The sequence below is a fragment of the Ammodytes marinus genome (genome assembly GCF_949987685.1).
Source record: "Ammodytes marinus genome assembly, chromosome: 4".
NCBI classification, from domain to species: Eukaryota; Metazoa; Chordata; class Actinopteri; order Uranoscopiformes; family Ammodytidae; genus Ammodytes; species Ammodytes marinus.
The window spans coordinates 225266-237765 of NC_137233.1; the positions used below are offsets into that span (position 1 = coordinate 225266).

At 42.9% G+C, this 12500-nt stretch overlaps 2 protein-coding genes across 2 annotated transcripts in view; one reads left to right on the forward strand and one right to left on the reverse strand.

Annotated features, from left to right (window-relative positions):
- rnf123 (ring finger protein 123) overlaps positions 1 to 12500 on the forward strand; it is a 101657-nt gene that overhangs the window by 55695 nt on the left and 33462 nt on the right. The window lies entirely within an intron of this gene.
- On the reverse strand, positions 8904 to 10466 carry amigo3 (adhesion molecule with Ig-like domain 3; the record flags this gene model as incomplete). The annotated part of the gene is made up of 1 exon (XM_080026831.1): positions 8904 to 10466. The coding sequence occupies one exon, from the start codon at positions 10464 to 10466 to the stop codon at positions 8904 to 8906; it is 1563 nt and encodes a 520-aa protein (XP_079882957.1).

Consider the following 12500-nt stretch of genomic DNA (forward strand, 5'->3'; position numbering starts at 1 on the left):
ACACACACACACACACACACACACACACACACACACACACACACACACACACACTTGATTAAATTAGTGTTTTCACGTTCAGTCCCAAAACAGATGTTCAGTTTATAAACACAAACAAAGAAAAGCCACATTCTGATGTTTAAATTGCAATTATATTTTGATTGATAATCTTTATACATTATTCCACATGCCTTTCCACTCAGTCAGGTCTGAGATTTGGCTCTTTGCCAGTTGAACCAGATTTACTTTAAACCTCGTTGATAACAACAATAAACAGTGAATTAAACCATCCACGTTATTTTTTTTCCTAAGTTGAAATGGAAGTGGTTCACCCTTACTTCTTATCAGGGAGAAACTCAACAACTCCTGTTTGATTTGGTTCAGTACAGTTAAGGCTTTTTATTTTTTTAAAGATAATTTTTTTTTGCAATTTTTGCTTTTATTAGACAGTGTTGTAGAGACAGAGATGAAATGTGTCAGAGAGGGGAATGACATGCAGAGAACGACCCGGGCTGCATACTAACCCGGGTCTGCTGTGAAGAGGACAGACAGACAGACAGACAGACAGACAGACAGACAGACAGACAGACAGACAGACAGACAGACAGACAGACAGACAGACAGACAGACAGACAGACAGACAGACAGACAGACAGACAGACAGACAGACAGACAGAGAGGGGAATGACATGCAGAGAACGACCCGGGCTGCATACTAACCCGGGTCTGCTGTGAAGAGGACTGAGACTCTATGGAGGGGGGGGGGGGAGCGCCCCCAGACCGAATGTTTGACAGAAGCCTATCCCTGGCTCTCTCTCTATTGGTCGGTTCTGTGTTGTCAGGGTTAATAGCTTCTGTGTGTGCGTGTGTGCGCAGGGTTAATAGTTTCCAAGACGACCAACCTCTAGTCTCTCTAAGGAAACCTGATCTGCGTCACTTTCACACAATGTTCAATTATCTCCAGAATTCATGATATTTTGTGTGTATGTGTGTCTCTCGCTCTCTCTCCCTCTGTGTGTGTGTGTGTCGTGTGTGTGTCTCTCTCTCCCTCTGTGTGTGTGTGTCGTGTGTGTGTCTCTCTCTCTCTCTGTGTGTGTGTGTCGTGTGTGTGTCTCTCTCTCTCTGTGTGTGTGTGTGTCGTGTGTGTGTGTCTCTCTCTCTCCCTCTATGTGTGTGTCGTGTGTGTGTCTCTCTCGCTCTCTGTCACTGACTTTATTTAAGAGCGTTCTAACGAAAACTGTTTACTGCAGCTATCGTTGTGTGACCTTCCTTTGCTCCACACACACACACACACACACACACACACACACACACACACACACACACACACACACACACACACACACACACACACACACACACAAACACACTCTCTTGTATTTATCTTGTTAGCAGAGTATGCTGAAGTGCCACTCTTCACACAGTCAAAGCAACCTTTAAATATTTTATTATTATTTATTCCAACGTGTGTGTGTGTGTATGCTGCTGTCCAACATCACGTGTTAGACACACACACACACACATCTAGACGTGTGTGTGTGTGTGTGTGTGTGTGTGTGTGTGTGTGTGTGTGTGTGTGTGTGTGTGTGTGTGTGTGTGTGTGTGTGTGTGTGTGTGTGTGTGTGTGTGTGTGTGTGTGTGTGAGTGTGAGTGTGAGTGTGTCTCTGCTTGGGTGTGAAATATGTTGACGGGCCAATACCTCACACGACTCCACACAGCTTCACTATAAATAGAAATGTGTAAACCAGGGCTGTCAAACTGTTCATTAATTTCTTCTATCTACACACTCCTAAATAATGCTTTGCCCGTTAGTATGTCTGTGGAGATGTTCTTGTATACTTAGCTCCAACTCCTAAAGGCCAAATCCTACTGCAGCTCAGTCCCTTTCTTAAAGTCGCTATGAGGAACTTTAAAAATGTTATGAAACCGTCTAATTTTTCCTCTGATGATCATAAATGACATGTAACAGCAAACGAGACCATCAGTGCAAAGAATGCTGTTTTTCTATAGTTTTTCTTAATGCCTTTGTCGTGGGTATACGCTCACCCAGGAACAACAGCTGGCGTGGTAAAAACACTTCCGCTTTTGTCCAAAGGGGGGCGCTAGAATAAACACACACTGAAAGTTCCTCACAGACACTTTAATAACAACTTGACTAAAGACAGTCTTGTGGCGGACTTTGAGCTGGTGTGTAAGATCGACAATAAATGATAGAATATGCATTTCCTGATGAATATGCGTGTGAATGCTGAAAAGCTGAAACTAAACTGGACTGATTTAGGAAGATTTGTTAAAAGCTAAAGAATGTAAAAAAAAAAACGTGTAAGATTATTTTTTGGCATTTTCAAGCTTTATTAGACAGTACAGAGTTGTAATGGGGAGACAGAGAGAGGGGGGGGGGGAATGACCTGCAGTAAAGGTCCACGGGTCGGAATTTGAACCAGCGACCACTGCAACGAAGGCCGGAGCCAATATGGTACGCGCTCTATTCACTACGTCCGGAGCTCCCAGAATTTTAGTTTTTTAAATGTACCTACCATGTCCATAAAGAGCAGAAGATTTTAATAGTTGAATGGTTTAAAAAAAGCTAAAGAATGTGTAATGATGACAGATCATTCAAATAGAAAAAACAGTAGGGGCACTTTGGCTCAAATCTGGCATTTTTACAGCTGTTCATTAATATGCAATGTCCCTAACAAATAAATAAATAAAATAAGTAGTGATTCAAAGATGGTGTCTTTTTAAAGCATTTCAAGGCTGCTCCCATTGGTTTCAATGTTAAAATAATCTTTCGAAAAAGTTGAATATTTTAAAAAGTTTAAAAAGTTGAAGAAATGTTTTGATTGACCCACTGTGTGCACTCTAAGTAGTTCTAGAACATTATATAAACATTATATAAATAACTGCTGGAAACAGTTAGCCATCAACTGCCTCACGGAAGAATAGAAGCACAAGGCGCTAAAGGTGCGAACACACCAAACGCGTTGGGTGCGGTGGCCAAAGCGCCCAACGCACCTGATCTGGCGCTTGGTCATTTTGTGTCAAAAAATGTTTCAACGCGCCCAACGCTACGCAGCTAGTCTCCCTCCCAATATATTTATTCCCCTAATCAACCATGGCTGCGATCAGACCCGACCCGACACAACAGCATTCATGTCCACACAAAAACAACAACAACATGGCCAACAATTGTGCCAAAAGACAAATAAACAGCAACTGAACGGAACAAATAGCCTTAAAACAGCATTGCAGATTCACGCCACTCGGAAATGAACACAAAGAGCAAGGTAACGCGGCTACCGCGCCCAAAGCGCCGCTTTACCGCGGCCAACGCATCATCGCGGCTAAACCAATGGTTCCCTATGCAAAAATAGGATTTTTCAACGCCGCCACCGCACCCAACGCGTTTGGTGTGTTCGCACCTTTAGACCTGCACTTTCTGGATGAGCATAACATCTCCCTGCAGTAACCTGGTCTATACAGTCTATGGCACGTGTGTGTGTGTGTGTATTGTATATTATTTGTGTGTATTGTATATTGTGTGTATGTGTCTGTGTGTGTGTGTGTGTGTGTGTGTGTGTGTGTGTTGTATATTGTGTGTGTGTTTGTCTTTGTGTGTATTGTATATTGTGTGTGTTGGTGTGTGTGTGTATATATTTTGTGTGTATGTGTGTGTATTGTATATTGTGTGTGTGTGTGTGTGTGTGTGTGTGTGTGTGTGTGTATTGTATATTGTGTGTGTGTGTGTATTGTATTCTGTGTGTGTGTGTGTGTATTGTATATTGTGTGTGTGTCTGTGTGTGTATTGTATATTGTGTGTGTGTCTGTGTATGTATTGTATATTGTGTGTGTGTGTTTTATCTTTTATATTGTGTGTGTCTGTGTGTGTATTGTATATTGTGTGTGCGTCTGTGTGTGTATTGTATATAGTGTGTGTGTGTTTTAGCTGAAAGGGTTACTTTGCAGCGCTGCTCTCACTCCGATGCACTTATCGTGAAATGATCATTAAATATTCAGCACGTCTCTCCTCTAACTCAAAACAACTCAGAACATCCTCAACGTTTGAGAAAACTTGTAAAAACCAAATCAGACCCAGAGGTAGAACACACACACACACACACACACACACACACACACACACACACACACACACTCTCTCTCTTTATCTCTCTCTCTCTCTCTCTCTCTCTCTCTGTCTCTCTGTCTCTCTCTTTCTCTCCCTCTCAAACACACACACACACACACACACACACACACACACACACACACACACACACACATAGACACACAAACACACACACACTCTCTCTTTCTCTCTCTCTCGCTCTCTCTCTCTCTCAAACACACACACACACACACACATATACACACACACACACACACACACACATAGACACACACACACACACACACACACACACACACACACACACACACACACACACAGGAAAGAACCAGAACACACCAGTTTGAGAGTATCCTCCTAAAGGACAAAGCAGAGCATTTGAGGGCAGGAGGATGTTTTGAGTGATTGCAATGTTGCCTTCCCATGTACGTTTCTTATGCGTGTCTCTTTTATTACTATTTTCTCACAATAATTCATCAAATCAGTTTATTTAAAGTGTCTCTGAGGAGCTTTCAGTTTGCGTTAATTCTAGCGCCCCCTTTGGACAAAAGCCGTAGTGTTGTTGTTGTTCCTGGGTGAGCGTATACCCATGACAAAGGCATTAAGAAAAACTATATAAAAATAGCATTCTTTGCACTGATGGTCTGGTTTGCTGTGACATGTAATTTATGATCATCAGAGGAGAAATGAGACTGTTTCAGAAATATTTAAAAGTTCCTCGTAGAGACTTTAATGTGCATTAAATCAGCTGTGTGACTGCTGCAGTTCATATTTATTAAGCTGTTTATTGTTTGAATATGCAAAGACTGTGTGTGTGTGTGTGTGTGCGCGTGTGTGTGTGCGCGTGTGTGTGTGTGTGTGTGTGTGTGTGTGTGTGTGTGTGTGTGTGTGTGTGTGTGTGTGTGTGTGTGTGTGTGTGTGTGTGTGTGTGTGTGTGTGTGTGTGTGTGTGTGTGTGTGTGTGTGTGTGTGTGTGTGTGTGTGTGTGTGTGTGTGTGTGTGTGTGTGTGTGTGTGTGTGTGTGTGTGTGTGTGTGTGTGTGTGTGTGTGTGTGTGTGTGTGTGAGGCATGCACAGTACAAGTGTCAGAGTGAGACAGAGCAGGCGACAGACAGTGTAGATACAGAGTTTTATTATTAACACACACACAGAGAGACATGGTGGGGGGTGCCGTCAATACAGTGAGACAGAAACAGAAACACGTTCGCCATAATCGTCCACAACACAGATTCATTCTGTTATTCAGTCCAATGCATGAGAGAAAAACTCATTTCTGAACCTTTTTTAAAAAGTTCCACCATTTCTGAATCACCTCCCCAAAACAAACGAAGCTATCTTCTTGAATAATTCATTTAGCAGCAACTTAAAACAAGAATACACAATATGACAGTAAAGCATCTGAAAAGAAACGTCCGTCTGTCTGTCTGTCTGTCTGTCTGTCTGTCTGTCTGTCTATCTATCTATCTATCTATCTATCCTTCTTTCAAAGGTTTTTTTTATTAAATGTTAATAATAACAGAATTGTAGCACATCGAGTACAAATTTTTTCCCGTTTTTCTCCCGAATCTATCTATCCTTCTAACTCTGTAATGTGTGGAGTTAGTTTCATGATAGTAAAGCATCTGAAAAGAGTTAGGCATATTTATCAATCCAAATTAAAGATATTGTCATTTAAGTTTGATCAACTTTACAGAAATCCGCCCACACAGTTTAATGGTCCAGACATTAAAGAAACAAGCGTATTGAGACACTTTGATATCATCATATATTCATTTTAACTCTTTTAGAACCAGGTTTACAGAGGCTTTTCAGAGAATTGCGTGTGTGTTTGTGTCTGTGTGTCTGCGTGTAGTGTGTTTGTGTGTCTGTGTGTGTAGTGTGTTTGTGTGTCTGTGTGTGTGTGTGTCTGCGTGCAGTGTGTGTGTGTGTCTGCGTGTAGTGTGTGTCTGTGTGTCTGCGTGCAGTGTGTGTGTGTGTCTGTGTGTTTGCGTGCAGTGTGTGTGTGTTATCTAATTTTTGAACCTTTTTGAAAAAGTTCCAGCGTCTCTGAATTTCTTCCCAAACAACACATCTCTATGAATAATACATTTCTACTGATGTTACCGCGGCGATGCTATTATTAATTTATTCGTCTTTTTGTCTCCCTGACGACTGGTGACAGTCGGACGAGGACAGAATCAAAAAAACGACTTTCCACTTTAAAGCACTTTCTATTTTTACTTTCTAAAAAGCTGTTACAGAGCTACACTATGCAGATTGGGCATCATGGCTTTATTAAGCTGACAGACACACACACACACACACACACACACACACACACACACACACATACACACACACACATACACACACACACACACACACACACACACACACACACACACACACACACACACAAAGAAACGCTCAACAGTATAGGGGTGTCACGATTTCAATTGTAAGTCATAAATCGATTGAACTTAGGTCATGATCTTGAATAAAACACACACTGCTTGTTGTTGCTGCCAGTTATCTCTTCCTTAGTTAACCAGAGATTATCAAGGCATAAAACCAAAGATTCTTCAGCCTTGACTAGACTAAAATGGCACAACAAACCCTAACCCTATAACCCAAAAGATCGAGAATTGAATCGTGACCTTAAAATTGAAAATTCAGACACATTTTAGAGGATTTGTAGAATGGTGACACCCCTACTAAACAGCTTTACAGAAACACATTTCCTCTGTATGGGGCGAGAAGGCATCTGTAGCAAATGTCTGTTAAAGGGTCAAGCCGTGCTTAAAGGGATAGTCCATGCTCTTTGTGGTGTCGCAGGTAAACGTCCTTGGTGTCTGTGGCTGTCTGTGGCTGTCTGTGACTGTCTGTGACTCCTGGCTCACACTGAGGCAGTTTCCACAGCTTTTCCACAGAGTCCTTTTGACTGTTTTTATGGTCTGTTTTCATTCAGATTTTTCTCAGTTTTCTGTTCCATCCATATCTCTGTCTGTCTGTGTCTGGACATGGGCCAGTGTCTGGTTTAAAGGTATAGCACTGTTTGAAAAGCCACTCTATTATCCATCACACCATTCTCAGGTATTAGAATGGATGTTAAAGCTGGGGTGGAGGATTTGGGGAGAAAATAGCAGTTGAGATACAGATTTGAATCCAAAGTGTCAGCTCATGTTAACTTTGACCAATCAGAAATCATATACCCCAGCTTTAATGTTCAGAATATTTTATATGTTGTTTAGAATAATGAATAGATTGTGTTCGGCAGGGGGGGAAGGGAATGGTTGTTTTCTGCCTTTACATTCTAAAATATAGCTCCTGAAAAAATTAGGAGACCACTCAAAATGTTCAGTGTCTCTCGTTTTACTCTTTAAAGGCATATGTTTGAGTAGAATGAACATTTTGATTTTATAATAATAATTATTATTATTATTATTATTATTATTATTATTATTATTATTATTATTATTATTATTATTATTATTATTATTATTATATTATTACTATTGACAACATTTCTACCAAATTCACAATAAAAATATTGTAATTTAGAGCATTTTCAACAATTCATGTAGAGATGAAGAAGTAAGAAAAATCCAGACTGGTCTCTTCATTTTTTCCGGGGCTGTAAGAAACAGTGAAACAGTGACACAGTGGTATTTTGGCTTACCATTATCACACAGTCAGAATATGAAACCAGCCCATGTCTAGGGTTAGGGGTTAGGGTGTGTGTGTGTGTACCAGCCCGTTCCGTCACAGTGCAGTGGTGTATGGCTGCAGGGTTCAGTGGTAAACATGGAAATCTGCTGCTCTACAGTTATGAATCTCTTTAACAATTGCACTTGGTCCGTTTGATAGTCTATGAGAGAGACAAAGCCTCGCAAAGGAAAGAAAGAGTTGAGAAAGCTCTCAGTGAGTGTGATGCCTCGGTCAGAATACAAGATCTTTGAGTGTGTTCTGATAGTATCTGTGTCAGAGTAAATGATTTTAGAGTCATACATTCTATCTATCCATCTATCCATCTATCCATATATCTCTCTATCTCTCTATCTCTCCATCCATCCATCTATCCATCTATCTCTCCATCTAGACGTGACAGACTGTGACACGTTTGTCACCCATCAATAACAGCCTGCATGATGTCACCATTGGGAAGGAGTTGCTAGGCAATGCCAGAGTAAATAGACAAGGGCTTAAGAAGTGGTGTGTGTGTGTGTGTGTGTGTGTGTGTGTGTGTGTGTGTGTGTGTGTGTGTGTGTGTGTGTGTGTGTGTGTGTGTGTGTGTGTGTGTGTGTGTGTGTGTGTGTGTGTGTGTGTGTGTGTGTGTGTGTGTGTGTGTGTGTGTGTGTGTGTGTGTGTGTGTGTGTGTGTGTGTGTGTGTGTGTGTGTGTGTGTGTGTGTGTGTGTGTGTGTGTGTGTGTGTGTGTGTGTGTGTGTGTGTGTGTGTGTGTGTGTGTGTGTGTGTGTGTGTGTGGCTGACTGTCTTGTGCTCTGAAAATACAAAAACAAGAATATGGATAGATGGAATAGATAGATAGATAGATAGATAGACAGATAGACAGATAGATAGATAGATAGATAGATAGATAGATAGATAGATAGATAGATAGATAGATAGATAGATTGATAGATAGAATGTATGACTATATAATCATCTAATCTGACACGTTGACTATCGAAACAGACAGAACGTTAGTGTGGTCTGACCTTGGCATTAGATTAAAGGTGTGCTCAGGTGGAGTGCTGGATGCATATAGGGTAGTGGTGAGGGGGGTTAGGGGTTCAGTGTCTCTATGTCACAATGATGGGCGTGTCTAAGAACACAGGTGACACGGTGCTCTCTGTCTTCTTAGTGTGAAAGCTGTGTTGTTGCTCCGCCCCTAACAGTAACCCTTGACCAATCCTGAGCAGCCGTCCATTCTGCTGCTCTCTAATTGGCTCAAGGAACACCACATGCTTGTTGGTACTGACCTTCCGGCCCGGGCCTTCCGTGGTGGTAGGCGGTGTAGGGGTGAGGATGGATGATTGTGCGCTCGCTGCTTCGTTGCCTGGCTGGCTCGGGGTGGCCGTAGTTGGGGTAGGGATCTTTCGGCGCAGGGGGCATCGGCACGGGGTTAAAAAGAGATACATAAGCACCAGAACAAGGCTTACAACGCAGCCTAGCAGTGTGGTGAAACCCGTGTTGAAGGATTCTTGATTCTCGTAGTCCGGGGGCAATATCACGGTGACGTTGATCTCTCGACTTTCATTGCGTTGCTGCTTCTCGTCCAGAGCCATGCACCAGTAGATTCCAGAGTCCTCGTCACGGGAAGCCTTGATCTCCAAGCTCCCGTTAGCGAACATCTTCAGAGATCCGTTGTTCCCCGGTGGAGCTACGTACTCCTGATTGGGAGCGACCCACAGGAAGGTGACGTGTTGTCCGCTCAGCGAGGTCACACAGTGAAGCAGCAAAGCGTTCCCTAACTTCACTGACACGTCGCTCTCCTGGTGCTTCCAGAACCCGCTCAGAACCGTCTGGTTGCACTTTTCAAAGTAGCGATTGTGTTGGAAGAATCTCACGGTGCCTTGCTGGATCCCGTGGACCAGACACGTGTACTCCGATCGGAATTCCTTGATCGATAGGAAATCTCTCTTCTCCCAGAACTTAAACAGCGCGTACATGGAGCATTCACACAGCAGAGAGTTGTTGTGCAGGTACAGGCCCCTCTGCACGGCCATGGGCAGGTTGGAGATATCTTCCAGAGGGAGCTTGGACAGACGGTTGGAGGATAGATCCAGCATAGACAGGTGAGGATGGCTGTGCTCTTGTATGACGAAGAAAGGGAAATCCGTGAGGCGGTTGTGACTGAGGTAGGCCTTCCGAAGGTTCCCCCATCCTGCTACAGTGTTGGTCTCCACGTGGGTGATTCGGTTGTTGAACAGCAACAGTTCCTGCAGTCCCGGTAAGTCTGTGAAGTAATGGGGTTCTAGAACCCTCAGCTGATTGGACGATAGATCCAGGTGTCGCAGCAGAGCCCCAGAGCTGTTTTTAAACGCTCCGGGGTGGACGTGAGTTAGCTTGTTGTGCGCTAATCGTAGCGTGTCCAACCGGTAAAGTCCCTGGAAGGCGCCGCTGTCCAACTGTACAATCCGGTTGTGACTTAGATCCAGAGTTACCACGGATACGGGCATCTCTTTGGGGACTTTCTCCAGACCGATGGCGGAGCAGCTGAGGATGTCGGACGCACAAAGACATCTCGCGCCCTGTGAGGAGCCGTGGGCCGAGCAGAGGTTTGCATCGGTCCAGCTCAGTAAACAAAGCAGAACTACCGCCACGCTCTGCAGAAACCCTCCGATAGCAGAGACATTCAACATGATGTCACCGGACAGCTGAAGACTCTCTCCACTCTTAAGACAGGAAAGGCTTTTTAAAGTATCTCACATCCTTCTTGCAGAGGGATGCATCTCATTTTGCACACATTGATAGTAAGGGTGTGCTTAAAGGGTTAGAGTTAGGCTTAAAGGGTTAGAGTTAGGCTTAAAGGGTTAGAGTTAGGCTTAAAGGGTTAGAGTTAGGCTTAAAGGGATAGAGTTAGGCTTAAAGGGTTAGAGTTAGGCTTAAAGGGTTAGAGTTAGGCTTAAAGGGATAGAGTTAGGCTTAAAGGGTTAGAGTTAGGCTTAAAGGGTTAGAGTTAGGCTTAAAGGGTTAGAGTTAGGCTTAAAGGGTTAGAGTTAGGCTTAAAGGGTTAGAGTTAGGCTTAAAGGGTTAGAGTTAGGCTTAAAGGGATAGGGTGAGGCTTAAAAAAACTATACATAAATATATTGTGATATTTGTATCGTATGGCCAGCTCCTAAAATTGATATTCGATCAAGTTATCGTGGTGTGGCTAGTTGCCTCGAATTTCCAGGTTTTGAACTTGAATTAAATAGTTTTGGCTGAATTTGTCCATTGAATGAATTACCAATATAATGTCACGTGATGTATGAAGGCCGGACAAATCGTACAAAGCAGCTTGTGTTTTTCTGCTCTGCTTTAGGTCTCCTTAGTGTGTGTGTGTGTGTGTGTGTGTGTGTGTGTGTGTGTGTGTGTGTGTGTGTGTGTGTGTGTGTGTGTGTGTGTGTGTGTGTGTGTGTGTGTGTGTGTGTGTGTGTGTGTGTGTGTGTGTGTGTGTGTGTGTGTGTGTGTGTGTGTGTGTGTGTGTGTGTGTGTGTGTGTGTGTGTGTGTGTGTGTGAACGGTAGAGTAAGTCGAAAAAAATTAATTCTTTCCCCAACTCAAGAAGACAAACTACAATTTTGTCTGATGTGGAAAAAAATTGGAAGCCAATGTCGCAGAAGAGAATATGCATCAATGAACATGAAAAAAGATATGAAGGTCAGACTCGACCAATCAGATAGGACTATGTAGATTCTTAGTCAGGGACAGTCTTAATGAGAAACCAACACATGAGAATGCACAAAACTTGTTGTTCATTTGTATCTCATTAATTCCTTGTAAAATCAACTCCAGTCCGTATTCTAATTAGTTTCCTGTCACGGGCGAAGGAGCCGAACATTTACCTACATTCCCACCACAGAACCATTATTGGCTTTTCTGCCTCTTAGCTTCGGGCCACAAACAAAATGTCAGTGTGATGCATGGTCGCAGGCTCCCAGGTCCGGATAGTTTATACTGTGTGTGTGTGTGTGTGTGTGTGTGTGTGTGTGTGTGTGTGTGTGTAACCTAGTTAATGTTAAATGAGGCGATTGCATCTGCGTCCACCTGCTAGGCTGGATGCCATCTGGAGAGAGTGGATATGGGAAGAAAATGAAAAAATGACCTGCTTGAACGATTGATAGTTTTCTGAGGTAAATGCCCAGATTTTGTAATTTGTGTTCAACAGTGTGTAAGAGAATCCAGCTGTGTGTTCAGAGTTAACCTTCTATTCCTCCAGTAACAGAGAGGAGTGGAGAAGTGTTTTGGCAGAATATTATTCCTTAGAAAGTGTAGAATGACCCAGGAACTGGAAGCCTCTATTGTTTGATTAAATACTCTGCTTGTTTAATACGGCCTAAGATCTCATTCCCCTCTCGCAGTGCAGTCAGAGTGCGGCGGCTTTTCAACTCATCCAGGTGTGTGAAAGCTTGATGAAGGTCGATGGAGGTTGAGATGTCCTTATATTCCAATCCAAGAAATCATGGTTAAAACCGTCAGTGTGGAGTGTCCACTTGGTCTGTAAAAGCACGTTTGTTTCTCCATCATACACAGATGGTTAGTTATGACGTTTCTTGTGATGCCTTCTGATGCCAGTAAACAGATAAAATGTCCAAACGGAGCTTCAAGTTCCCCATGTGAAATCAATATCTCCTCTTGTGACTTCCAAAGCGTTATCTCAACAGAAGAAGATCTTTTGGACGTCTTTTTCACAGA